This window comes from Molossus molossus, unplaced genomic scaffold, assembly GCF_014108415.1.
Source record: "Molossus molossus isolate mMolMol1 unplaced genomic scaffold, mMolMol1.p scaffold_m16_p_2, whole genome shotgun sequence".
Lineage (NCBI taxonomy): Eukaryota > Metazoa > Chordata > Mammalia > Chiroptera > Molossidae > Molossus > Molossus molossus.
Window position 1 is genome coordinate 63142879 of NW_023425355.1, and position 27951 is coordinate 63170829.

Genomic DNA, 27951 nt, shown 5'->3' on the forward strand with positions numbered 1-27951 from the left:
GGGTCAAATGGCAGTTCAATTTTTAATTTTTTGAGGTAACACCATATTGTTTTCCATAGTGGCTGCACCAGTCTGCATTCCCACCAGCAGTGCACTAGAGTCCCCTTTTCTTCACACCCTCGTCAACACTTGTTGTTTGATGATTTGTTGATGGCGGCCATTCTGACAGGTGTGAGGTGATACCTCATTGTTGTTTTAATTTGCATCTCTCTGATGATGAGTGATGATGAGCATTTCTTCATATGTCTCTTAGCCATTTGTATGGCCTGTTGGGAGAGGTGTCTATTTAGTTCCTCTGCCCATTTTTTAATTGGGTTCTTTGTCTTCCTTTTGTGGAGTTGTATGAGCACTCTATATGTATTGGAAATTAACCCCTTATCTGATATGTCATTGGCAATTATGCTCTCCCATACAGTGGGTAGCCTTTCCGTTTTGATGATTGTATCTTTCGCTGTGCATAAGCTTTTGAGTTTGATGTAGTCCCATGTGTTCCTTTTCTCCTTTGTTTCTATTGCCTTAGGTGATGTATCAGTGAAAATTCTGCTGCATATGATGTCTGAAATTTTGTTGCCTACAGTTTCTTCTAGGATTTTTATGGATTCATGAGTCACATTTAAGTCTTTTATCCATTTTGAGTTTATTCTTGTGTAGGGTGTAAGTTGATGGTCTAGTTTCATTTTTCTGCATGTAGCTGTCCAATTTTCCCAGCACCATTTATTAAAGAGGCTGTCCTTACTCCACTGTATGCTCTTGCCACCTTTGTCAAAAATTAATTGAGCATATTGCCTTGGGTCCATTTCTGGGTTCTCTGTTCTGTTCCACTGGTCTATATGCCTGTTCTTGTGCCAGTACCAGGCTGTTTTGATTACAGTGGCTTTGTAGTATAACCTGAAATCTGGTAATGTGATCCCTCCAACTTTGTTCTTCTTTTTCAAGATTGCTGTGGCTATTCGAGGTCTTTTTTGGTTCCATATGAACTTTTGAAATACTTGTTCTAATTCTGTGAAGTATGCCGTTGGTATTTTGATGGGGATTGCGTTGAATCTATAGATTGCTCTGGGTATTATGGACATTTTAATGATGTTAATTTTTCCAATCCATGAACAGGGTATGTGCTTCCACTTATTATATCTTCCTCTGTTTCTGTTTTCAATGACCTATAGTTTTCTGTGAATAGGTCCTTTACTTCTTTGGTTAAGTTTATTCCTAGGTATCTTAATTTTTTTGCCACAATGGTAAATGGGATTTTTTTCTTAGTTTCTCTTTCTGTGAGTTCATCATTGGTGTATAAGAATGCCATCGATTTCTTGATGTTAATTTTGTATCCTGCTACTTTGCCAAATTCATTTATTAAGTCTAGTAAATTTTTGATGGAGTCTTTGGGGTTTTCTACGTATAGTATCATGTCATCTGCAAATAATGACAGTTTCACTTTCTCCTTTCCAATTTGGATCCCTTTTATTTTTTCTTCCTGTCTGATGGCTGTGGCTAAGACTTTCTAGAAGTGGCATTTTTAGCACTTCATAAATGCTGGTTGATATGTGATACAGGGTAAGACTTTCTGGACAGGAATTGTTGACTCTACAAGGTAATGGTAAATTAGAATATTTACCCCCTGCTCAGACTTGATTTGCATATTATATTTTCTACTGGTTATCTTAAAGATATTTTACATTAATAGTGTTAAGTTAGCATCCTTGAGACAGGTCAGAGCTCCCATTCTGGGGACAAAGCAGGTCATTAAAGCCTGCTTAGTGAACTACCTACATTCATAATCATCTGGCTATTTTGACAGAGTCTAGAGTCTGATGGTATTTCCTGTAGGAATAGTGCATTTGGGTGGCAGCAAGAATCTGCGTTTCTGTGGCAAAAAATTATAAGAGCTGTCTTTATAGGGCTTTTACTTACGGTTTTAGCTAGAGAGTTCTGGGATTAATAGTTAAAAGCAGTCACTTCTGAGAGGACTTTGGAAAGCAGTGCTACAGGCCAAGATTGTGGGGCAATGTCTCTACAATCACAGGAAACTAGCTGCATCCTCCTAATCTCCCTCAGAAGCTGGTCATCTAGCTAAATGTGTACAGCAATTGGTTGTGGTGTGAAAGGTTGATTTGGATTTCCTTAGATGATAAATAAATAGAATGTTTCCAACTCTTTGGGGAAATAGTGGGAAGTTGTGGACCCCACACAAAATGGGCAAGGCAACTTGATCCTTGAGGAATAAACATACATGTATCCAACAGCCAGATCTCAAGTAGCTTCTTCCAGTGGCTTCAAACCAAAGCTAGAGAGCAGAGTGAACGTGAATGCAAATTGAGTCAATGCAGAGGACAGTTGAGAAGTGTGTAACTGCCATGTTTTCCTCTGGGCTCTCAGAGACTAGTGGTATTTACTCAGATGTTGCTGGTGACTGGCAAGTACGAGCTACCTGACTCAGCCACAACAGGTTATGAAACGCTTTAAGATAAAACAATGTTGGATAGGTTTTTACAAATAGGACAAGTTTTAGGAATTACAAATAATAAATTACAAGGAAGTTGCATTCAGAGGCCACCTGTTGGTTAAAAAGGCCTTTTTTAAAAGTTGAGACTTGGGCCTTGGCCAGTGTGGCTCAGTTGGTCGAGCATGGTTCTGTGCACTGAAAGGTCGCTGGTTCAATTCCTGGTCAGGCACATGCCCAGGTTGCTGGCTAGATCCCAGGTTGGGGTGTGTGCGAGAGGCAGCCGAGCAATGTTTTTCTCTCATACTGATATTGCTCTCTCTGAAAAATCAATAAAAACGTAATTTTTAAAAAGTCAAAATTTGTGACCAGCTGGTGTTGTTCAATGGTTGAGTGTCAACCCATGCACCAAGAGATCACCAATTTGATTCCCAGTCAGGGCACATGCCCAGGTTGTGGGCCAAATCCCCAGTGGGGGACATGCAGGAGGTGGCCAATCGATGATCTCTCTCATCAATGTCCCTATCTCTCTCCCTCTCCCTTCCTCTCTCTCTAAAGTCAATAAAGAAAAAAGTATTAAAAATAAATTAAAATTACATTTTAAAAAATGTCAAAATTTGAGACTTGGGACCATCTCCCCAAGCAGGGTTTACTATATGAAGAAATTAAGCCACAGTTCCTGTTATAGAATGAACCATTGGCAAAGCTGGGAATAGGGCCCAGGATATCTGGTTCCCAAAATCATGCTGCTTTTCACTACTCAGTTCCATTACCTGCTACTTGACAGGTAATTATTAGTGAGCTCACCAGGAGATCCAGCGAATGAAGTCTTCTCTTCATTAGAATGCCTTTCATAGTGCCTTAGCACCCAGTGGGTGCTCAACAAATGTTCACTGAGTGCTCAACAAATGCTCATTGACTAGGCAACATCCAACCTCCTTTTCTGATAGCTTTCATTTCTTCCTCCAGATTTTAGCAGCCAGGAGGTGCTGTCTGAATTGAGAGCACTATCTCAGAAACTCAACAAGGACAACCATCAGTCCAGGAAGCAGAAAGTGAGTTCAGCAAGGACAGTTTTGCCAGTCCAGAGAGAGGGACCTGCCAGGGAAGAAGAAGAGCCCTTGTTGCTGCAGACGCTGGAGAGAGCAAAGACTCTAGAGGAGCTGGACAAAGAAGGGTGCTTTCAAAATAAGGAGCTTTCCAGACCTGCATTAGAAGGGAAGCAGTTGGAGAAGAATCCAGATAATCAGCCTAGTGCTCCCAAGAAGAAAAGGAAGGAGCAAATGATTGACCTGCAGAACATCCTAACCACAAAATCTCCTTCCATGAAGTCTTTGGCAGTTCCCACGACAATAGAGGAGATGGTGAGCAAAGGCAGGGTCCAGGGTCGTGGGCCATTGTGGGGGATCAGAGCTGGTGCCGGAAGTGCCCTCTTACTTGCACAAGGAGTAGAATCAGTGAAGTGTGTTGTGCTGGGATCACATTTTGGTAGTTGAGAGGCCCAAAATAGTATGGCGCCAAGTTGGCCCCAGTGAGTTTGATATATGTAAATCTTTGTGTGTCACTGAGACTCCCACATCCTAAATTCTGAGCCACCAAACCCTCCCTGGGGTTACTCTAAAACTGTCCGCAGGTCCGGTAGGTGGGGCTCAGTGGTTGACTGTAGACCCATGCACCAAGAGGTCGCTGGTTCGATTCCCGGCCAGGACGTATGCCCAGGTTGTGGGCCTGATCCCCAGTGGGGGCATGAGGAGGCGGCCAGTCGATGTCCTCTCTCATCGATGTTTCTATCTCTCTCAATAAAGGAAAAAAAATTTTTTTAATTAAAAAAATAAAACTGCCCTAAGAGGAAAGAGGGAGGTACTCAAAGCTCTGATGAGATCCCAGGCAGGGTATTCAAAAGGGAGTCATAGGATTCTTGCCAAGGATTTGCTCTAGTCAGTGGGCTCTCAGATGGTCCAGGACTCCCTGATGAAGTAACTGAAATTGCTCAAGTGAAGAGCCCTGGCTCGTCTCTTCAGAGCTATAAGCTGGAGGATGCCTGCATACTGGCTAAGCCATTTGGAGCTCCTCCTCCTAACACAGGCCATTCATTCCTCTTCCTCCACCCTGCAGCTTCCTTACTGAAACTTTAAAATTGTGTCATATGATAATGAGTTGAGGATATTTACCCCAGAGAGAAGAAAATTGGAACACGATTGGCTACCAATCTGTTTGCACTGCAAGACCATCCTTGTTCAGCGCTTTCCCCCTAGAGGGCGCTAAAATGTCACAACCAAAAATTCAATGTTCTTGGCTGAACCACCGCTCTAAGGCAAGCTGTAGCTACAGAACCTCCTAACCACAGTATCTCCTTCCCTGAAGTCTTAGGCAGTCCCCATGACAGTAGAGGAGTTAGCAAACAGAGCCAGGGTCTCAGACCACTGTGGGGGATCAGAGCTGATACAGAAAGTGCCAGAAAGGAGATTTTGTGCTTAGGAAGCTCTGTAGCTCCTCCTTTACCCCCAAACCCCCTTCTCTGTTCTCACTCTTGTTTCTTCCCAGGAAGATGAACAGGAGAGAGATCAAAAGCAAATGATAAAGGAAGCTTTTGCTGGTGATGATGTCATCAGAGACTTCTTGAAAGAGAAGAGGGAAGCTGTGGAGGCGAGTAAGCCAAAGGACATGGACCTGACTCTGCCTGGCTGGGGCGAGTGGGGTGGTGTTGGCCTAAAGCCCAGTTCCAGGAAGAGACACCGGTAAGAACAGGGAAGAAAGCCTGTCAGAAGGGCACCAGGTTCTCCACCTCACCATCACATACCCCTCCCTGCCCTTTTGACTAAGTCCGTAAGGCTCTTAGACATCCTGTTCTACTTTCCAGGTTTCTCATTAAAGTACCTGAGGGTTCTCCAAGAAAAGACAAGAATTTGCCAAATGTGATTATCAATGAGAAGCGAAACATCCATGCAGCAGCTCACCAGGTGAGGGATAGAGAGCTCTTCAGCTGCCTCCTCTTTGCTGCCCAGCTTGCTTGGGAGGAATATCCTAGTGCTCTGTGGTCTAGAGGGATGTGTGATCTTGACCATGGAATCAAATCTATTTTTGTTTTTACTGGCTGGCTCTGAGATGAATAATTCTAGATAGTCTCTGCTGTTTTAATTACTGACCAGGAAAAAAGGTTCAGGCTTACAGGCTAATCTTAGCAGCAACAGTGAGGCCCTCAGATCTGTGTTTTCAACTAGTAGCCCACATAACACTGATGCAAATGGGCCTCGCCAAAGGAAGAATTACTGTTCTTCAAGCTGGTATTTAAGTCAAGGTAACGTACAAAGGCTGTAAAATTTGCGCTACATCTTAAGAATAATTAAGACAAACAGGTACTTGTTCAGGGTAGTGCAAGAATTTTAAATTGTGTCATATGATAATGAGCTAGGGTTATTTACCTAAGAGAAGCAAATTTGAGCAGTATATTGAAGGCTGTCATGTGGAGCGGAGTCATATAAAGTAGAAGTTAGAGGAAAGGCAGAGTTCAAGTCAATAAAAAACTTTCTGCTAGTACAAAGGGAATGTATTGCTCTCGGGTATGAGCAACGGGTGCTTCACCAGGCCATGATTCTAGGTGAAGGTCAGTGTGTGGAATTCAATAAAGATCACCCTTCCCTTCCAAGGGTCTTATTTATTTATTTTTTAATGCAGTCACAGCAAATTGACAAATAGTTTTCCAGAATCTCCATTGATTTTTCCTCATCTTTTTAATAAGCTATAGACTGCAAGTCCCAGCATGCAATAGAATAAAATGTGCTTCAAACTGAAGGTAGTGAGGAGACCTTCTGGTTTGTTTTTTTTCCTCTTGCCCTCAGTGTTATGTACAGAACTAGCTATCAACCCCAATAAAATGTTTCCTTAACCTAAAGAGAATCTGTCCTTCACTACCAGCAGGACCACCTGGCAGTGCTCAGCTTCTCTTGAGCATTCCACTGAATATTTCCAAAGACTACTGATTGTAACTTCCCCATTTTCCTGCTTACATCTTTTTCCTCCTCTTTGGCAATTGGGGAAGTGTTTAAAGATTTGGGGCGAAATGTCTGAAGATAGGACTGTGGTGAGTGGCAAAGAGTACTGGGCAAGGCAAGGAGCCTGGATTCTGCTCTCCCTTGCTGTTCCTAATTTTCTTGTCTCTAAGCCAAATTCTCGTGCTGCAGGAAATTACTTTTGCCATTACCTTGGGCTTTTCAGCTTGGACAGTTTGTGATGCCAGTGGAGGATGAAGTTAACTAAGTATAGCAGCCTGGTAGAGTTTAGGATTCAGGAGTAAACCTTTGGGTTCCTTAAAACATCAACCCTGTGTGTCAAGGAGAGGAAAGGAAAGGATGCAAAGCTTGGAGAGGGTTAGGAGGGTCATAGAATCCACAGGGATACACAAATGCCTGGGTGTTTCTTACAGTTGCAAGTCACAAGAATAGGAAGGTTATGTAGAAGACCCACTTGAGGACAGTAGCCCTGGAGCTACTGTAGTATTCCTGCAGCTATGGGGGCAGTGTCAGGGTGGTTTTTCAATCCCTGGATTGTTGCATAAGCCTGGGGAGAGGGGGGCCCTAAATCCAAATTAGGCCCCTCTACTCCCAAATGTCCTCAAGCAGATTAGGACTCCTAAGGATAGATGGGAGCATTGGGATGCCTTGAGCTTTCAGCTTTACCCACTGCCTCCATCATGTGGCTCTACAGCCTGTGTACCAACACTACCTGACCAATTGCCATTATACAACTGCACCCCAGACCTGGCTCATGCCTAGTCACTCTACCTTCCTTTCCAGGTGCGGGTGCTTCCATATCCATTCACCCACCATCAACAATTTGAACGGACCATCCAGACCCCTATAGGATCTACGTGGAACACCCAGAGGGCCTTCCAAAAGCTGACTACGCCCAAGGTTGTCACCAAGCCAGGCCATATCATTAAGCCTATAAAAGCAGAGGATGTAGGCTACCGGTCTTCCTCAAGATCGGACCTCTCTGTCATACAGAGGAATCCAAAACAACTCTCCGTACGTCACAAAAAACAACTGAAGAAAAACTAAAGATTGAGTTGCTTGCAGGAGTGACATCTTGGTACCCAGAACCAGGAGCCCTGACTGCTCCTCCATTGGCCTGGTTTTACTCCAAGCTACAGGATCAATTTCAAAATTTGTCAGCACACTGTGGGTATAGTTAAGCCACATTTTAGAAATAAAGGCATTTTTATCTATTTAACTGGAGTGTGTTCTGTGTTGTCTCCCAGTCGAATCATTTTCAAGTCAGATGCTTTTGGACATTCCCATTGCACTTCTCCAGATGTACTTGTCAGGGGAACTTCATTTTCTTACCAAGGATTATGTAGGTAGTGCTAAATTGAAGTGACATTACCCTAGCTTATTATCTTAAATATATCACATCAGACATGATCCACCATAAACAACCAATTTTTTAGACTCAGGGATAGACTAATTATTGTATATTCTTTTTTTTATTTTTTTTCTTTATTGATTTTAGAGAGAGAGGAAGTGGGAGAGAGAGACAAACATTGCTGAGAGAGAATATTGATTGGCTGCCTCCTGCATGCTCCCCACTGGGGATTTGGCCCACAACCTGGGCATGTGCCCTGACTGGGAATCAAACTGGGGACCTCTTGGTGCATGGGTCAACACTCAACCAGTGAGCCGCACAGGTCGGGCTTATTGTATATTCTTAACCTCATAAGGACGTAGCACTATTGCACTTCACCTCCTGCCTTAGAGGTTGGTGTCCCCAGCCTTTTTTGACCAAGACGGGCGGGGGGGATTTTTGTGTGTCACAGACCCCTCTGAGAATTTAATGAAATTGTGAACCCTCCCCAGAAAAATGCACAAACATATACATACATCTTATGTACAGTGAGGAGCTTTACAGACATTCGGAATCCCTGGGCCAAAAGCTCTCTACCACTGAGGGTTTTTTTTGCAAATTTCCCCCACCAACATGGCCCTCTTTTCCAAATCGGTTCCAAAATGTTTACATTTTCAATGTAATTAGTCCTGACACCTTTATTGTATGTAAGCAAAAGATTTTAGAGTACAGTTCTCCAGTGTTACACATTGAATTAGTGGCTGGGTAGACACTAGGACCCCAGACTAAACTCTGAAGTGAAAAAGCCACGCCATAAATTTCTATGAAATTCCCCGTGGTAGCTATGGGCCTCTACTACCATTGCTATCCTCTCAAAAAACAGACCAGGTCTGGGAATTAAGAGAAATACGTTGATCGTGTTTAAAGCCCAAGGGGCATTTTTAAGTTATCTAATGGTTTGAGATTACCAGCGATCCATTTGCTGGGATGACCCTTAAGTCAGTGGCCAGTGGGGGAAAGGGAGATGGGGAACTCCTGCCTCCGTTTAAGAGACTATAAACTTCACTCTGGAGCACAAAGCTGCCACCTCCTCCCACCCACCCCTCAAATTGAAGCGTCCAATCAAGTGACCCCAGTAAACGACCAATCCCTATCTACTTTCCCGGGACCCTCCTCAGCTCCGGTGTCCTCCCTGCAGCCCAGGAGTGATGCAAGCGACCCCATCCTTCAAAGGGAAAGGCAGGCGCTAGAACGTTTATAAACGACACCCACTTTCAGCCTCCCAAGCCCCAAAACGGATTCGACTGTTGTTCAGTGGGGCTTTTTTTTCTTTTCTTCCTCTGAAACCTCCGAAGTGTTCTCCTTTCCCATTGGCCGAAGCTGCCCCTTGACGCCACCCTGGCCTTGCTCGCTGATTGGCCCATTCTGGACGTGCCCAAGCCTTTTTCCCAGGGTGTGGCGGGGGGGGGGGCGCCCCCAACAAGGCTCTGACCCCAGGCTCCTCCCTTCCCCCCGCCCCCCTCTCTGGTCCGAATGGTACTGCCCTGGCTCAGCACCTCCACAGCCCAGGCGGCTGCCTTTAGGGCCCCCGGACGGGGTGGGGCACGCTGGGGACGGGCAGAGGGTGGTGGTGGCGCCTTCCTGCCCAGCCCAAAGCCACCCCCGCCACCCTTCTCCAGCCCTCGTAGGTCCCACTTTCTCTGAGGCAGTTTTCGTCCTGCCTGGGTAGCCCCGTCCTGTCTGTGCGGCCCCCTCCGTGGTCTTTGGGTCATCCTGGTCAGCAGCGTTAAATCCCTGCCCTCAGCGCTCCCCACATGCCCATCTGCCTCCGCCCCCAGGTCCTCGCTGCACTCCCTTTCCCAGTGCCTGCTCACCCTTATCCTCCCAAGCCCGCCGAAGCCCCGGGCCCCCCTTCCTCGCGGACTGTCCATCTCCAGGATACCCCTCCCTGTGTGTGGCCATTCCTCCCAGCAGCCTCCCCTTCATGGCCTCCCCTCTGTGGCCAACGTGGTGGAGCACTCCCGGCCACCCCTACCCCCGCCCCCGGTCGTCTCCGTTCCCCCGCGCTCCCTTCTTGTGTTGTCCCTTCTCGTCCCTAAGTCCCTCCCATATTATGCCCTCCCCAACACACAAATCCCTCCCTCCTAGGCGTCCCTCGGCGCCCCTCCCCTCCCCCTTGCTCGTCTAGGCCCCTCCCATCCACCCCGTCCTTTTGTCTCCTCTTTGGTCTGTAAGTCCCCCGCCCCTTCCTCACTCCCGCCCTCTCTCCCCGCTAGCAAGCGCATATCACCCCCAAGTCTGGGCGCCCCGCCCCCCGGCCGCGCCCCGCAGGCGCCCTCGCTCCGGGAGACCCATCTCCGCCCCCGGGGCTCCGCCCCCTCCCCCCAACCGTGGCGTGGCTCCGGCCCGCCAGCCCTGCGGACCGCCCAGGTTCCCGGCTCGCTCCTCCCGCCGCTGCCGCTGCCGCTCCCCGACCCGCCCTTCCCGGGCGGGCGTTTCGCGCTCACGCGTTCCCTCGGCCCCGCTCCGCCAGACCCTCCCGCTTGCAGCATGCCCTCGGGGCAGCCCTGGCACCCGGCGCCACGGGCACCTCGTGTGCAGGCGCACAGCCCCGAGCGCGAACCTGGCCCAGGTCGCTCCGGTCGAGCCCGGCCTTTGCTAGCGGCCTGGGACGCAGGCGCCCGTCGGAAGGGTTTGGGGGACGGGCCGGCGGCGGCGTCTCCTGCAGCCCAGGCCTGGCAGGCGCGCCCTGGGGAGAGACGGGGTGACCCGACCTCCCGGGATAACTTTACCCGGAGCCTCCTCGGTTGCTCACGCCCCAAGCCTGTGGCAGCAGTCCGCGGAGTGCAGCTGGGATCCGCGGCCGAGGTGGACTGTCCTCCCGAGGAGCCTTAGTTGTGGACGTGAGGCCTGAGGAGGCGAGGGCCGGTGAAACGCCCCGGCCACCCACGGAGAAAGGGCGAGCCCACGCTGGGCGCCTTGGCCCCCGCCTCCCGGCCCTGGTCTCCCCACCGGTGGCACAGAGCGAGGTTGCTTCTGGCCCTTTGTATGGATCCCTTGCGAATATAGGGCTGGAATTACACCCTCAATCCGAGGTGGGGGACACAGCTCAAGTGGACAGAAAACCCAGACACACACCAATAGGCACTTTAAAAAATGCTATTAGAGCCTCGCTGGAGTGGTTCAGTGGATTGAGCAGCGTGCCACGTACTGAGAGGTTCCCAGTTGGGGCACATGCCCAGTTGTGGGCTCCATCCCCAGTGTTTCCCAGGTGGGGGGTGTGCAGGAGGCAGGCAATTGATGACATCGATGATGTTTCTATCTCTCTCTCCCTTCTCTAAAAATTAAATTAAAAAGTATATATTTTTTTAAAAAACTATTAGAGAATGCCCAAGTTCACAGTGTTTCCTCCCCTGAACCTCTTCTCCAAAACTCTCACTCAGTCTTACCTAGTTACCAACCAGACTGGAAGCTGTTTGAAGGGGGCCCTGTTTGTTGCTGTGGCTCACTCAATAGATCCCTTGTGATTGGTGGACAAGTGGATGCATTTGTTAACTGCCTGCCTTTGGGAATCTGTGTCATTATTGTATGACTTATGGTTGTAAGATAGAGATGGCCAAGAACTGGGTTGGGATTACTAGCTTGTGCCAGGCACAGCGTGATGTGCAAAGGACAACGAGCCATCAATGTTTTTTTGAGACTGGTGTAGCTGCTTGTGCAAGAGACAGATGCCTACCTCTTGGTCCTCAGAACTGGCAGTTCCAGAGCTGGATGTCCTGAATAAGGAAGAAACTGAGAAGCTGCCTTAGCCCTTTCTCAATTGGAAGCTGACTTGCTTGGGCCAGATCTAGCTGCACTCACCATCAGAACACACAGGTTGATGTGACTTTCTAGGGATGGGAATGGGTTTTCAGGGAGCCCTAAACTTTCCAATTTTACTCCCAACATTTGGCAACTGGAGCTGAGAGAAAGGAAGTAGCCAGTTTTTTCTCAGTGTGAAGCAATCGGTCCCATTTAAGGATCAAACCTGTAACTCTTCATCCATTTCCTCCAAGATTGAGCTGAACCCCCATGTGTCAGAGGAAAGAGACTGCAGGCAAAGGAGACCCAGTTAACAGCAGTTAACCCCAGTGGAGCAGGGACAATGGAAGTGCTCCTTCCTCCCATTCAACTACTCTATCTACTCCTTTGTAACCTGGCCACTTTAGAATCAGTCCAGCTCCCTACCCACCTCACACCTCTGTCCCCAGCAGGACAGGTCCTCTCTGTCCTTCCTCAGCCCTCCACTGTCTTCACTCAAGCCAGCCTGCTCTAAATGGTCACAGTGATCCAAGCAGAAACTGAAACAGTAACAATCAGTGTCAAGAGACTTGGGCAGAGATGCCTCTGAGCGCCTGTGCCTTGGCACAGATGTTCTTGTTGTCCTGGGAAGAAATATGAAATTCCCTCCCCAGGCATGGAGTGAGAATACTCCAGGAATTAGCCCCCAAGGACAGAGTTGCCGACCCAGCACAGCCTCCCTGTCCCCTAATTATTCAGAATTGGGACTGTCACCATGCCTCTTCCACATCCTAGCCAAGGCTGGCCCCCTGGGCCATTTGTCCTCCTCACCAAGGAGTTTAAGGGTAGTGGGGCTGGAGCTGCATGGGAAGATTACTAAACTGTTCCACAGTCCTCTTTAGGTACCATTAGCACATCACAATACATATTTGGAAAAAGATCACAATTAACACTGGAAGAAAAACAGTAAACACAATGTCACTTTGCCAGGTTCAACAGTTTTGTTTTGTTTTGTTTAAATGCTAATGGCCTCAAATGGGGAGCAGCATGCATCAGTTAAATAAACAAGCCATTAGACAGAGACTGGAAGTGTCAACACACGACTAATCTACTAATTGGGAGAATGGGAGAAGGCATAGCTAGTGAAGAGCAAGGCAGCAAAGCATGCTGGAGACTGTGGAGCAGACTGATGAATCACATGGTATGTGGGTGTCGGAGCCAACATGACCTGCATTTTAATCTTGCCTCCACCAGTTGTTAGCTGCGGCCTTCAGTGAGATATTACAATTCTTTCACTTCCCCAAGCCTCTATGTTTTCTATTCTGTAAAATGGGGACAACAGTATCTACAGCACAGGGCTGTTGTGGGGATGAACACATAATATAAGTCATATTCTTAGTACGGAACCTGCCATATCATATGCGTTTGATGCCTGTTGATTGATCTTAATAAAGTACCTAGCATATGGCAGGCACTAAAAAATGTTAGCAATGAAAATGAAAAAGAAATGACTATGGTTGCCAGATATTAGCCATAAAAAGTGAACATGGAGCCCTGAACGGTTTGGCTTAGCAGTTAGTGTCAGCCCACACCAAAGGGTTATGGGTTTGATTCCCAATCAAGGGCATATACCTGGGTTGTGGGTTTGATCCCCAGCCCTGGTTGGGGTTATATGAGAGGCAACCAATCAATGTGTCTCTTTCACATCGATGCCCCTCTCTCTGTCTCTCTCTCTGTCACTCTCCCCCTCCCTCCCACTCTATCTAAAAAAAAAATCAGTGGAAAAATATCCTCAGGTGAGGATTAACCTCTATATCCCCCCCCCAAACAAAACATGGACCCCCTGGTTCTCAGACCCTCCCAAATACAACTGGCAAAGGAATGCTTTGGGTTGGTTAATTCCAACTTTTTAAGGCCATCCCTTTAACCTGGGATTAGTTCCAGCCTCCAAGGATCACTATCCTGTCCCAGGGTTGCTGGATTCTGGGGCCTTCTCTCACCTGCCTAAGAAACTTGAGTTAAGCTGGCCCTGGAAGGTGGAGACCAGCCTGGCAGCATCCTGGGCATCCTTCCCCAACCAGCCAGATTCATCCTGTAGAGAATATTCTGGGCTATTCTTAGTTGCATTCTTCCGGTTGTGTGTGGAAGCAGGTGGGGATCATAGTATATATATATTTTTTTACTTTTTATTATTATTTTTTTAATCCTCACCAGAGGACATTTTTTCCATTTTTGTTCAGAGAGGGAAAGGAGGAGAGAGAGAGAAACATCGATGTGAAAGGAACACATCGAGTGGCTGCCTCCCGCACAACCCCAACCAGGGCCGGGGACAAACTGCAACCGAGGTATGTGCCCTTAGCGGGAACTGAACCCAGGTCTCTCTGGACCACGGGCCAACGCTCCAACTGCTGAGCCAAACCGGCCAGGGCTATTTTTTTAATGAAAATAATTTGCTTTACTTTTTATTGATTTCCAGAAATATAACTTCTGATAAAATTACTTCAAGGTGTAAGTACAGAATTTAGGATGTGAAATGAAATGTTTTTAAGAGATCAGAAACTTAATATTCCTAAATATTCATTTACTTTAGAAACATTCATTTACTTTGAAAGGTTCCCTGGTACTAGTGATTGCTTTTTTTTTTTTTTTTTAATCCTCACCTGAGGACATGTTTCCATTTTTTTGTTCAGATAGAATGGGAGGGGGGAGGGAGAGAGAGAGAGAGAGAGAGAGAGAGAGAGAGAGAGAGAGAGAAACATCAACATGAAAGAGACACATCCAGTGGCTGCCTCCCGCACAACCCAACCAGGCCTGGGGACAGACTGCAACCAAGGTACATGCCCTTAGCAGGACGGAACCCGGGTCTGCAGGCCGATGCTCTAACCCCTGAGCCAAACCAGCCAGGGCAATTGCTTCTATTCCATATGTAATTTTGCCCTGGTTCTCTTGGGTTTAATTTCTATTTTTTTATTTATTCATTTTTATTTATTAATTTGTTTTTGTTACAGAAGTTTCGCATTTTCCCCCCATTGACAGCCTCCTCCTCTTCCCCCCTGCCCATCCCCAGCTTTGTTGTCTATGTTCATGGGTCCTGCATACATGCATGTAAGTTCTGTGGTTTATCTCTCCCCCCCTAACCCCCCTCCTCTGAGGTTTGTCAGTCTGTACCCCACCTCTATGTCTCTGGGTTAATTTTGTTCATCAGTTTTAGTTCATTATATTCCACAAATATGTGAGATCATGTGATATTTGTCTTTCTCTGCCTGGCTTGTTTCGCTTAGCATAATACTCTCCAGGTCCCTCCATGCCATCTCAAAGGATAAGAGATCCTTCTTTCTTACAGCTGCATAGTATTCCATTATGTACATGTACCACAACTTTTTTATCCACTCATCTACTGATGGACATTTGGATAGTTTCCAGGTCTTAGCTATTGTAAATAGTGCTGCTATGAACATGGGGGTGCATATATTCTTTCTGATTGGTGTTTCAGGTTTCTTAGAAGTGGGATCACTGGGTCAAATGGAAGTTCAATTTTTAACTTTTTGAGGTAACACCATAGTGTTTTCCACAATGGCTGCACCAGTCTGCATTCCCACCGGCAGTGTACTAGAGTCCCCTTTTCTCCACACCCTCGCCAACACTTGTTTGATGATTTGTTGATGGCAGCCATTCTGACAGGTGTGAGGTGAGCATTTGTTCATATGTCTCTTAGCCATTTGTAGGCCCTGTTTGGAGAGGTGTCTGTTTAGGTCCTCTGCCCATTTTTTAATTGGGTTCTTTGTTTTCCTTTTGTTGAGTTGTATGAGCACTCTATATATTTTGGAAATTAACCCCTTATCCGATGTATCATTGGCGATTATGGTCTCCCATATAGAGGGATCCCTTTCCGTTTTGATGGTTGTTTCCTTTCCTGTGCAGAAGCTTTTTAGTTTGATGTAGTCCCATGTGTTCATTTTTCCCTTTGTTTCTCGTCTTAGGTGTTGTATCAGTGAAAATTCTGATGCGTATGATGTCTGAGATTTTGTTGCCTACATTTTCAAGGATCATAGTATTGAGAGGGGCCAGAGTGAGAAGAAAGTGGGGCAGAGAGGGGCACACAGGACCTCCAGGAGAAGTAACTGCCCTAGACGAAGTTGTTGATCTTGCCTTCCTTGCCCTGCCCTTTCCTTTTGAAGCCCTCTGTCCTTCCTCCCTGTCACTTGCCAAGGATTCTTCCTCTTGATATGCCAGACCTTTATCCACTGACACTCCCCTCTCCCCTCCTCCCTTTCTGTTTGTTCCAGGAGAGCACTGCTCTTATCTGAAAGGTTGGTAAGTACTGGTTTAGAGAATTCCCTCTGCATAGGTAAGGAGTTAAGCTAATAATGGCTTAACATGCCACCCTCTCTCCAGGTCTTGTAATTGCATAGGAGCCTCTTTAAATTGAAAAAAAAATCTTCAAGTTACCTGGAAAAGAATGAAAACAGATGGCAGGGGATTTCTGGGCCTTCCAGGCTGAGGTGGCATGTATAGGAGAAATCTTTTACCCTTCATTTTTCATCATGTTGTTTTGCCTCCTTGTAAATTCTGCCTTGGGTTGGGGGACATGTCCCTGAGCAGACCTGGCCCCACCAAGCATTCTCCTCTCCAGTTCTACACCTGAAGTAACACACACACACACACACACACACACACACACACACACACACACCAGCAGCTAGTTTAGTTATCAAGCTCCATTATCCTTCATCCACATCTCCCAGCTGAGCCCTGATATAGAACCCCTCCTGACTCTGAATTTAACTAGCAAAAAGCAGGTTAACCTGATCAATTAAGACCTGTCCACAACTTTTTATTGAGTGCTAAGGGGTTAATGCATTCTCCCTCCTGCCACACCCACCTGGACTGCAGTTCTCAAAGCACACCAGTCACGTTCTGTTCCAGAGTCTGTGCTGTTACAACTATTCTCTAAGCCTGGACCACTGTAACCAGGTCCCCCACCCTGTTCTCTGCAAAACAAACTCTCTTTCTCAAAGGAGCAGCTGAACTGCCCCTGCCTCCAAGAAGCTGCCCAGCTGCCCACAGGGCTGCAGGTGAAATCATCCTCCCCTCCCCCACTACCCCCATGGGTTTACAGCACTTCAAAGTCCCTCTTGGAGGGCCTCCTTGCACATTTGCCCTGGCATAAAAATTAGTTGCAGGCTTGTTTCTCTCTTAAGGAATACATTTAACCTTCTTGCAATAAGAGGTCCTTCTGCTTTTTATAGTTTGTTTGGGTTCAGACCTACACAAACCAGTAGGACACCCCCCATCACTTAGGTTCTACAACTTTGCTACATTTGTTTCAGCTTCATGTTTGTATCCCCTAAACACACAAACAGTGCCTAGCACTGCCTTGAACAGCACATTCAACGAGGCAGTGGGTCTTGGAGGGGGGATTGGTGAGCACTCAGGCATGCAGCACAAGCTCCTGGGGGTGACCATAGGCTGGGGGAGTGGGGAACTAATATCCAAAGTTGTCCATGCTGAATATCTGTTATAAGCCAGGTGCTTTATAGTTTATCTCATTTCATCCTCACAACCTTATGGGGTAGGTACTGTTACACCCATTTCACAGAAGAGGGAATGAGGCTCATAGAGGTGAAGGGTCCCCCAGATGGACAATGGCTGAACAGAGATTTGAATCCAAGCCCTGAGCCCTTCTCATTGTGTCATGCAGCCTGCCTCAAAGAGGACCAAATAGGCTGCCAGCTGCTCTGCTTTGGTTTTAAACAGTACAAGACATGATTTGGGTGTGCCCCTGCAGAGTAGGATGCACACACTCATGCATGCACACCCACAGATTCACAGTAGGATCGTAAAATAATTGCACCTATTTTTTTCTGTAGAATCAGTCTCTTTATCCTGTAAGTCACCCCTTAGTCCTGAAAGCCTGGAGGGGAGGGGAGGGATGTGAAGGGGCTGAGGAATGAGTCTGTGGTGGGGCAGGGTTTGAGGGAATTGGTGGGTCCACCGCCACCACGGTCCCCTGGGGCCACAGTCTCCTGGGGCCATGTTGTTTTCAAAGGGGAAACAAAGTCTCTTTCCTCCCTCCAGTACCATACATTCTCTTAAGATCTCTATAGCCCTTGCAACTCACACCTTCCTCTTCAGACATGCTACCTCCCTCAACAAACATCACTCTTTGCAGCCTTTGTGCTTTCACAACACCCCCCACCCCACGTGGATCCACCCCCACCACATACAGATTGGTGGTGTTCCTCTAGCATGGGATACCCTCTCCACCACTCTCCATACCTAAGTTCTCCAAATCAAAGTTGAAGACTTACCTCCTCCCAGAAGTCTTCCCTGATTCTGACCACCTCTTAACTTTTCCATCAGGTATAATTTATTGTGTTTTTGTTTGTTTGTTTTTTAAATAAGCTTTTATTAATTTTAGAGAGAGAGGGAGAGAAACATTCACATGAGAGAGGTTGATGCTCTGTTCTCTGGCCTTGTTCTCTAGTTGTTTCTTTTAAGTTATTTCCTGGCCTCACTGTAAGCCCATTGAGCTCACAGATTCTGCCACAGAGAAAGAAAGTAAAGTCTTTTTTAAAAAAAATTATCGATTGATTGATTTTATATATAGAGAGAGAGAGGGAAAGGGGATGGGGAGGGAGGAGAGAGAGACATCTGTTTGTTGTTCCACTTATTTATGCATTCATTGGTTGCTTCTTGTATGTGCTGGCATATGGGGGGGGGGGAGCAATGCTCTAACCAATTGAGCTACCCAGCCAAAGCAGGAAGGTCTTTCAAGAAAGACATGTGATCAGCTTCCTTTTTCATCCCATGTTCTTTTTGCTTCCTCCATGTTGCCACCAGGGTTTCTAGCTTTGCTGCCACTGGCATCTTTTCTACAAAGATCATGAGATAAAAAAGGAGATTCACATGTTTACCTTGATCTCTTAAACCACAGAAAATTCTCCAGAAGCTATTCTCCAGGCTTTGCTGGTCTTTTTATCCAAGTAGTTGTGGAGGGAAAACAATCTATTGGGCATGTTAATATCTGCAACACCACCTCCCACTTCCCTCCCCTTAATCTACCTCAGCCTCTTCCCTTTCCACGATTCCAGCCCTGCAAAAAAAAAACAAAAAAAAACAGAAAACAACAACCAAAACCTCCCTACACACACAATTAACAGCTAGGAGACAATCCATTTTCCAGATTTGAGGAACAAGCACGGAAGTATTAAGCAACGGTGTTCCACAGACTCAAGATGAGGCCACCCCAAGCCACCAAATGAATTCTTTCCACTTGGCAAAATACTGGGCATTAAAGGGTCACCTTAATCTTGAGCAGTGACAGTTAGAATAGGTCTCCCTTGCCAGGCTAGGGAGGATAGAGACTAGGGTTGAGCTCTCTTCCCAGGCCCCACCTCTAAAATTTAGGTGGGGAGGGGAGAGGCATGTCCTAGCCTTTAAAAGGCTTAGGCCACATGCCCAGCCTTCCAGTGCCTGTCAGTAAAGGCACCAACATTGATTGTAACTCTTAGTGTTCCATGTATCTCCCTCCCAGCTGATCCTGAAACTAGAGATGCTTCAAGAATGTTGTAGCAAATTCTATCTTATGCATTCTCACATGTCCCCCCGAGGGATGCTGGACCTGGAAGGCTGTTGCTGCCCCATCGTACAGATGGGGGTAACTGAGGCAGTAAGGGAGACAAGACTGGCCTAATTCTCTCGCAGGAAGGGAAATTCCTTTCCAACTTTGGGGACCTCCTTATTCCTGGGGCAGTCCCAGTCACTTCCTCTGGGGTTCCCAGCACTGAGGAGTTCTAACGGAGCTTCCGGAAATAAAGGTGAAGAGAGGATGGATGGTTCATTGCTCTCTGTCTCGCCAAGATCCTTTAAGCAGGCATCAGGGGTCACATCTTCTTTTTTTTTAATTTTTGTTTTCCTTTATTGATTTTACAGAGAGAGGAAATGATAGGGAGAGAGAGTTAGAAACATTGATCAGCTGCCTCCTGCATGCCCCCAACTGGGGATCTGACTCACAACCTGGGCATGTGTCCTAACTGAGAATAGAACCAGTGACCTCTTGGTTCATGGGTTGACACTCAACCACTGAGCCACACTGGCCAGACCCCATCTTCTTTTCCCGAGATCTTTTTGGTGCTCCTCCAGCAGCTCTCAACACTCCCCACCCCTGTATTCCGCCCCTGCTTCCTAAAGGCCTTTCGAGAACTGCCCTATGTCCGGCCACTCCCTCCCCTCAGCTAACTCAGGGACCTAAGGAAAGGCCTCTCCACTTGGCCCCTCTGATGGAGCAAGCTGAGAGCACCAAATGGCCACATAGACTAGTGAGAGAGATGTTCTAAAAAAAAACTGGGCTCTCTCCAACTTAGAACACTGGTTCTGAGCATCCTCTATTTGGAGCTGTGGACTTGCCCTTGCCCTTCTAGTTCAAAGGTGCCTTCCTGACTGCCTATAAGAAGGTACTGCCCTTGACCCTTGAAGGGAGGTGGTTGTACTCATTCACCCATATCCTACCCCTGTCCCCCTTTCAACTGTACAGATTTGTATGATGTAGGAGAGGGAGAGGAGGGAGAGAAAAGGCTCATTGTACAACAGATCAGAATTCAGACTCTCCTGGACTGGGGAGATTGTTCTGTGTGGAGTTAAAGGGTCCATTGCAGCCGAGATTAAGAGAGAAGAGAGGATTCAGTCTGTGGCCAGGGTTAGAGCCAAGAGTAGAAGTCAAGGCAGTTGTCTCATCTTTGAGGCATCCTATTCAAGAGTGTCTAGTCATGGTCCCTGTCAGGAACTGGGTTTCGCTGGGATCCTTCATTCTAAGAGGCAGTGAAAGGTCCCTAGAGATGGCCACAGGGGGTTTGCATAAAAATAATTTGTAACCCTGCCACATAATTTACCATCATTAACATTCCAGTCTTTTATTTATATTTATTATATATTTTATTTTTTTTATTTTTATTTTTTTTATCCTCACCCGAGGACATTTTTCCATTTTTTGCACAGATAGAGTGGGAGGGAGAGAGAGGAAGAGAGAGAGAGAGGGAAACATCGATGTGAAAGGGGCACATCGAGTGGCTGCCACCTGCACGACCAAGCAGAGCCGGGGACAAACTGCAACCGAGGTACATGCCCTTAGCGGGAACCGAACCCGGGTCTCTCCGGACCACAGGCGGATGCTCTAACCGCTGAGCCAAACCGGCCAGGGCTTTATCATATATTTTAAATAAAAATTGAATCACACTGTCTTTAACCTGCATTTTACAAATCACACTGGTTTGTAAACTGTATTTTTAATATAAAATGTATATTGCATTTTTCAGTGTCATTAAATATTCTTTATAAACATAATTTTTAAAAAATGTATCCTCAGCCAAGGACATTTTTGCATTTATCTTCAGATAGAGCGAGAGGGAGAGAGGGAGGAAGAGAGAGAGAGAGAAACATCAATGTGAGAGAGACACATCGACTGGCTGCCCACCTACACGACCCCAACTGGGACCGGGGACAAACTGCAACCGAGGTACATGCCCTTAGCGGGAACCAATCCCGGGACTCGGATTCACGGACCAACGCTCTAACCACTGAGCAAAAACGGCCAAGGCAGTAAACATGAATTTTGAAGACTCCATAGTATCCCATTCAATGAATGTGCCATAATTTATTTACTCAATCTTTTGTGTGTGTTTTTAATATAGTAGTTTTTTATTTTATATTTTTAAATCTTCACTCCAGGATATTTTTTCATTTATCTTCAGATAGAGTGGAAGGGAGAAAGAGAGAGAGATGTGAGAGAGACACATTAACTTTTTGCCTCCCACATGACCCCAACCAGGGCCGGGAACAAACAGGGACCAAACTGAAACTGAGGTTTGCGCCCTTGACCAGAATTGAACCTACAACTCTTTGGTCTGAGGGCCGACGCTCTAACCACTGAGCAAAACCGGCCGGGGATGGTTCTGTTTTCAAATATGCTTTTATTGATTTTTTTTAGAGAGAAAGGAAGGGAGAGAGAGATAGAAGCATCAATGTAGGAGAGAAACATCGATTGGCTGCCTCCTGCAGGCTCCCTACTGGGGATTAAGCCTGCAACCTGGGCATGTACCTGACCAGGAATGTAACTGGGACCTCTTAATCCATGGGACAATGTTCATTCCACTGAGCCACACCACCGGCCAGGCTATTTGCTCAATTTTTTGTTGGGAATTTAGATTGTTTACTCTTTTTCTGTTATTATAAATATAATACTTTATGAACATCCTTTGTGCATATTCGATTTTAGGAACAACGGAATCAAGAGATATGTGTATTAAAGTTTTATGATGGAAACTTTAAAACATATACAAAAGTAAAATAGTATAACAAACTCCCATGTACCTGTCTCCTAGTTTCAATACCTATCAACTGATGACCAATCTTGTTTCAGCTACACCCTCACCCATTTCTTCTCTGGATTCTTTTTGAAGCAAATCTTAGACTTAAGGTAATTTTGGTATGTATATTTTTAATATTTTGACACATGGTACCAAATTGACATATTACATTAATTTACACTCCTACCAGAATGTTCATACCAGCTTTGTTTACAACAGCCCAGTTGCCACAAACTGGAAATAACCCAATGACTGTTAAACAGGTGAATGAATTAAAAAATTACATATTTATTACAATGGAAATACCACTCAGCAATGCAAAGGAACAAACTACTGATACATGCAATAACATGGATGAATCTCAAAAATATTATGCTGAGCCTTGGCTGGTGTGGTTCAGTGGTTAGAGCGTCCGCCCACGCACCAAAGGTCGCAGGTTCAATTCTGGGTCAAGAGCATGTACCTGGGTTGCAGGTTTGATCTGGCCTCGGTTGGTCTGGGCACATGACAGGGGCAACTAATTGATGTGTCTCTCTCATATCAATGTTTCTCTCCCCCCCCCCATCCCTTCCACTCACTCTAAAAAAACAATGGAAAAAATATCTCTATATATAATGCTGAGTGAGAGAAACCAAGGCAAAATACTATATACTATATAAACCCATGACATAAAATTCTAAAAAAATACAAATGAGCCTTGGCCGGTTTCGCTCAGCAGTTATAGCGTCGGCCCGTGAACCAGAGAAACCCGGGTTCGGTTCCCACTGGGGGCACGTACCTTGGTTGCAGTTTGTCCCTGGCCCTGGTTGGGGTTGTGTGGGTGGCAACCAGTCTATGTGTCTCTCTCACATAGATCTCTCTCTCTCTCTCTCTCTCTCTTCCTTTCTCTCTCCTTCCTGCTCTTTCTGAAGATAAATGCAAAAATGTCCTCGGGTGAGGATAAAAAAAAATACAAATGAAACTGTAATGACAGAAAGCAGATTGATGGTTACCTTCTCCAGACAGAGATGAACTATAAAAGGGCATGAGCAATGTTTTGGGGGTGATGGATATGTTTTGTATCTTGATTGTGGCAGTGCTTTCATGGATGAATATATATATCAAAACTCATTAGATTGTATAATTTAAACTTTTTTAAAAATATATTTTTTATTGATTTTTTTTAAAAAAGAGAGAGGAAGGTAGAGAGAACCATCAATGTGAGAGAGAAACATCAATCAGCTGCCTCCCGCATGCCCCCTACTGGGGATCAAGCCCGAAAACCCGGGCATGTGCCCTGACCAGGAATCCAACCAGGATCTCTCAGTCCACGGGACAACACTCAATCCACTGAGCTACAATGGTGTGACTAGACTGTGTAATGTAAATGGATGTGGTAATTGTAGCTAAATTATCCTTCAATAAAGCTGATTTTTAAAACATGTTTCCTTGAACTCTTACTAATAGAGTATTATATGTATAAATAAATATTAAAATATGTGAAAATGTTTACATATGTATCTGCCAACTTGATGGGTAAAAAATTGTATGTTGATATCTCAATATTTGAATTTTTGCTTCTCTAGTAATGTTGAATATTTTTCCTAATTTATTGACCACTAGTATTTCATGTTTTGTGAATTGTCGATTCAGGTCCTTTGTCTAATTTTCTAATGAAATATTTGTTTTTTCCTTGTGGATTTGTAAGACTTCTTTATACATCAGAGATACTAACACTGTGATATATTGCAAATACTCCTTGCCAGTAGGCCTTCTAATTTTGCCCGTGTTGTTATCTATTTTTAAAATATAGAAGTTGATTTTTTAAAATCAGAAAGAGAAAGACAAATACCATATGATCTCTCTTATATGTGGAATCTAAAAAAAAAACAAAAAACTCACAGATGAAAAGAACAGATTGGGGGTTACCAAAGTTTGTGAGGGGAGAAATGGGTGGAGGTTAAAATGTGGAAGTTTGACATTTTTGCATAGCCAAATCTATATTTTTGTGTCTTTTATCTTTACTTTTATGTCTAGAAAGACTTTCCCTACTCTCAAGACCAGAGGAATACTCATCAGTTTTCTTCTAGGTTGCTTATGGCCTTACTGTTTGCCATTCTCAACCACTTGGAGCCCAGTGGTAAGCCAAAGTTTCCACTCTGGAGCCAGATAGAGCTGGGACCAAATCTCAGCTCTACTCCTTACTTACCACCTGTGTGACCAAAGGCATCTTCAGCTTCCTCCTGTATAAAGTGGGGATAATAGCCCTGGCCAGTTTGGCTCAGCAGTTATAGCGTCGGCCTGTGGTCCAGAAAGACCCAGGTTCGATTCTCGGCCCTGGTTGGGTAATGCGAGTGGCGGCCACTCGATATGTCCCTTTCACGTCGATGTTTCTCTCTCTCTCCCTCCCGCTCTGTCTGAACAAAAAAATGGAAAAATGTCCTTGGGTAAGGATAAAAAAATAAAATAAAATAAAGTGGGGATAACAATAGTTTCCAACTTACAGGGTTGGTTTCATGATTAAATGAAACAATATATGTAAAGCATTTGTCCCAGCACCTAGCACATAGCTAATGCTCAAGAAACATCAGCAACCATAATTGGATATTTTTTATTTTGGTTGCTCAGTATCCAAACACTCTGATGATCTGAAGAGAATCCTGAGAGACACAGAGGCAGATGTTTTCTCTCCCTATCCACTGACAACTAGGTAGCAGGGATGTGGCCCAGGGTCTGGCTGTCCCATGCTATCTCTTCCTCTGGACCTTGGAACTTGAGCATTACAGCACTTTAGGGGAAAACAGCAATTATTCCGGGAGGTCCTCAGCAATCAGGCGTCCAGAAGTGCAGGGACAAGTCTCTAAAGGGGACTGTGTAGTCAAGGCATCCTGAGCAAGCCAGCCCGATGGCATGTTCCTGGTTGCCTGCTTCACTCGGTTCCTACCCTTCCCTGAAGCTGGTTCTTTAGATCCCCACTAGTCTTCCAACAAACTCCTTTTATGCTTAAGCTAGTTAGAATCAGGTTTTGTGGTTTGCAACCAAGAACTGACTGATCATGCTACTATGATTTAATTCTGGAATTTACTTTAATGGATAGCATGAGGTGCTAACTCTCTTCCCCCAAATAATCAGATATCCCCAAACCATTTATTTGTTAATCCATTTTCCCCCACTGATTTGAAATGGGTGGCATTTTCCATTTGAATGAGTACAAACTCTTGGGACTGTCCCGTTGACTAGAATCTCATACCTCTCCTAGAAACCCAGAGGGCTTTTATTCTCTTTTTCCCAAGTAAAGTCTCATGTTCTAGAACCCCAGAATGCCTGCTTGATACTGAACCCTCTGGACATATAAGGATTTCCCTGTCTTGAAGTTAGAGGACTATTCAGAAACATGTTTCTGACTTTAGATCTCCCCATAGCAAGCTATCTATTTGACAATTCCAGCCCCATTTTGGAGAATCTCAGAGGAGTTAGAAGCATTCACATAATAAAAAAAAGAAATGATGCAAGACAAGTACCCACTCTCATTCCACTCCTCACTGGTTGCCTGTAGTTCTCATTCTCGCCAGTGTCAACACCAAGGTGAGAAACCGATTGACCTTCCTCCAGACACAGGAGCTTGATCTGATCCTCCCAAGACCTGTCAATGTCTACAGTGCTCGCCTCCTGGTCTACTTTCTGGGTGACACCAAAACTGAGTTTGTAAAGCAGTGGAGGTGCCATCTCTGGCTGGAAGGGTGGAAATATGATGGTGTCCACAGAATCCTTGAAGAACCATTGGTCCAGGCTTAGAGGGCAGGCCAGGGAATGGGGAGAGTCAAAGATGGCCAAGGGGAGGAAGAGAGGATACCCTAAGGCAGGAGTTGTATTGTGCTACAACATGGTACCACAGGTCTGAAAATGTCTTGGCTGCCAATGCATGTATGGAAGGACAGACACTTGTGGAAATGGCTAAGTAAAAGGACCCATCCTGCCTAGCCAGTGTGGCTCAGTGGTTGAACATCAAGCCATGCACCAGGAGGTCACTGGTTCAATTTCTGATCAGGGCACATGCCCAGGTTGTGGGCCCAATCCCCAGTGGGGTGTGCAGGAGGTGGCCAATTGATGTTCTTTCTCATCGATGTTTCTCTCTCTCTCTCTCCCTCTCTTTCTAAAATCAATAAAGGAAAACAAATGTTTAAAACGGGCCCATCCTGACCAATGGCTCAGGAAATAACTGGATCTGAATGTAGGCACTGGGGAATAGGTTGTTGTTCCATAATTGTCTTCCCCGAACACCTGGTATGACTGGGGTAGTCATGGGTACAGTCATCCCTCGTTTATCACGGTTAATCCGTTCCAGACTCTTGTGGTTGCACCTGGTGTTGAAGGATTCCTGGGGTGCTCGAATACATAGGCCTACAGTCCATACGTACAGTAATTTTAATTGTAATACAGGGGTGTATAATTGACTCAGACAACCAAGCACGCGCTGTATCATTTTCACTGTCTCGATCAACTTTTTAATGAATATATTTGAAAAAACCGCAATAGAGTGAAGCATGAAGAGGCAAGGGACGACTGTAAAGGATAAAGGAAACAGTAGGCCTAGGAGATTTTATTAGTTATTTATTTTTCAACTTTATTGAGATATAATTGACATATAACCTGGGAGCTTTAAAAAGCAACAGAAATCTTACAGGGTTGGGTGGAGGACGGGATAGGGAGGAGGGTGTCTTGGGGAGACAAGGAGAAACACCTGTAACAAAAAAAAATTAACTAATTAAAAAAAAATAAAAATAGCCCTGGCTGGTGGCTCAGTGGTTAGAGCGTCGGCCCACAGACCAGAGAGTCCTGGGTTTGGTTCTTGCTAAGGGCCGTACCTTGGTTGCAGTTTGTCTCCGGCCCCAGTTGGGGTCGTGTGGGTGGCAACCACTCGATGTGTCTCTCTCACACCAATGTTTCTCTCTCTCTCTTCCTCCCTCTCTCCCTCCCGCTCTATCTGAAGATACATGCAAAAATGTCCTTGGGTGAGGATAAAAAATAAATAAATAAATAAATAAATAAATAAATAAATAAATAAATAAAATAAAAATAAAAAGCAACAGAAATCTACACAATGGACTATTATGTGGCTACTAAAATGATATTTACAAAGACTTTTGAATAACATGAAAAACATTTTGCTATAATTTTAAGTAAGAATTTTAAAAAGGTAAGCTATAAAACAGTATATTGAGTTGAATTACAAACTGTATGAAAAATATGTGTTGCCCTGGCCAATCTGGCTCAGCCGTTGGAGTGTCGGCCTGCGGTCCAGAGAGGCCCAGGTTTGGTTCCCACTAAGGGCACGTGCCTCGGTTGTCCTCGGCCCTGGTTGGGTTGTGCGAGAGGCGGCCACTCGGTATGTCCCTTTCACGTCGATGTTTCTCTCTCTCTTCCTCTCCCTCCCTCCCACTCTGTCTGAACAAAAAGTGGAAAGGGCCCTGGCCGGTTTGGCTCAGCGGTTAGAGCGTCGGCCTGCGGTCTGGAGAGACCCGGGTTCGGTTCCCGCTGGGGGCACGTACTTCGGTTGCAGTTTGTCCCTGGCCCTGGTTGGTCGTGCGGGTGGCAGCCACTCGTTGTGTCCCTTCACGTCGATGTTTCTCTCTCTCTCTCTCTTCCTCACTCTCCCTCCCACTCTATCTGTACAAAAAATGGAAAAATATCCTCAGGTGAGGATAAAAAAAAAAGTGGAAAGGTGTCCTCGGGTGAGGATTAAAAAAAAAAAAGACTGGAAGGAAATGCACCAAAATGTTAGCAACAGTCTGTTTTGGATGGTAGTTATGTAACAATACAAGGTATATGCAAAATATTAAGGACCTATTAAGTTCCAGATTCTATACTTGGCATTTAAAAAAAAATTTATTGATTGATTGATGAGAGTGAGGGGGGAGAGAAACATCCATTTGTTGTTCCACCTATTTATTTATTTCATTGCATGTGCCCTGACCAGGGATCGAACCCACAACGTTGGCATATAGGAATGACGCTCTGTCCAACTGAGTTACCTGGCCAGGGCTATGCTTG

The 27951-nt window shown here is 45.6% G+C and overlaps 1 protein-coding gene across 1 annotated transcript in view; it reads left to right on the top strand.

Annotated features, from left to right (window-relative positions):
- UTP14A (UTP14A small subunit processome component) overlaps positions 1–7666 on the top strand; it is a 31867-nt gene extending 24201 nt beyond the window's left edge. The window contains exons 14-17 of the mRNA XM_036270071.1: positions 3407–3801; positions 4982–5175; positions 5298–5397; positions 7231–7666. Coding sequence (XP_036125964.1) covers positions 3407–3801; positions 4982–5175; positions 5298–5397; positions 7231–7494 — 953 coding nt within the window. The 3' untranslated portion in view covers positions 7495–7666. The remainder of the gene's footprint in view (positions 1–3406; positions 3802–4981; positions 5176–5297; positions 5398–7230) is intronic.
- Positions 7667–27951: the final 20285 nt, after the last annotated feature.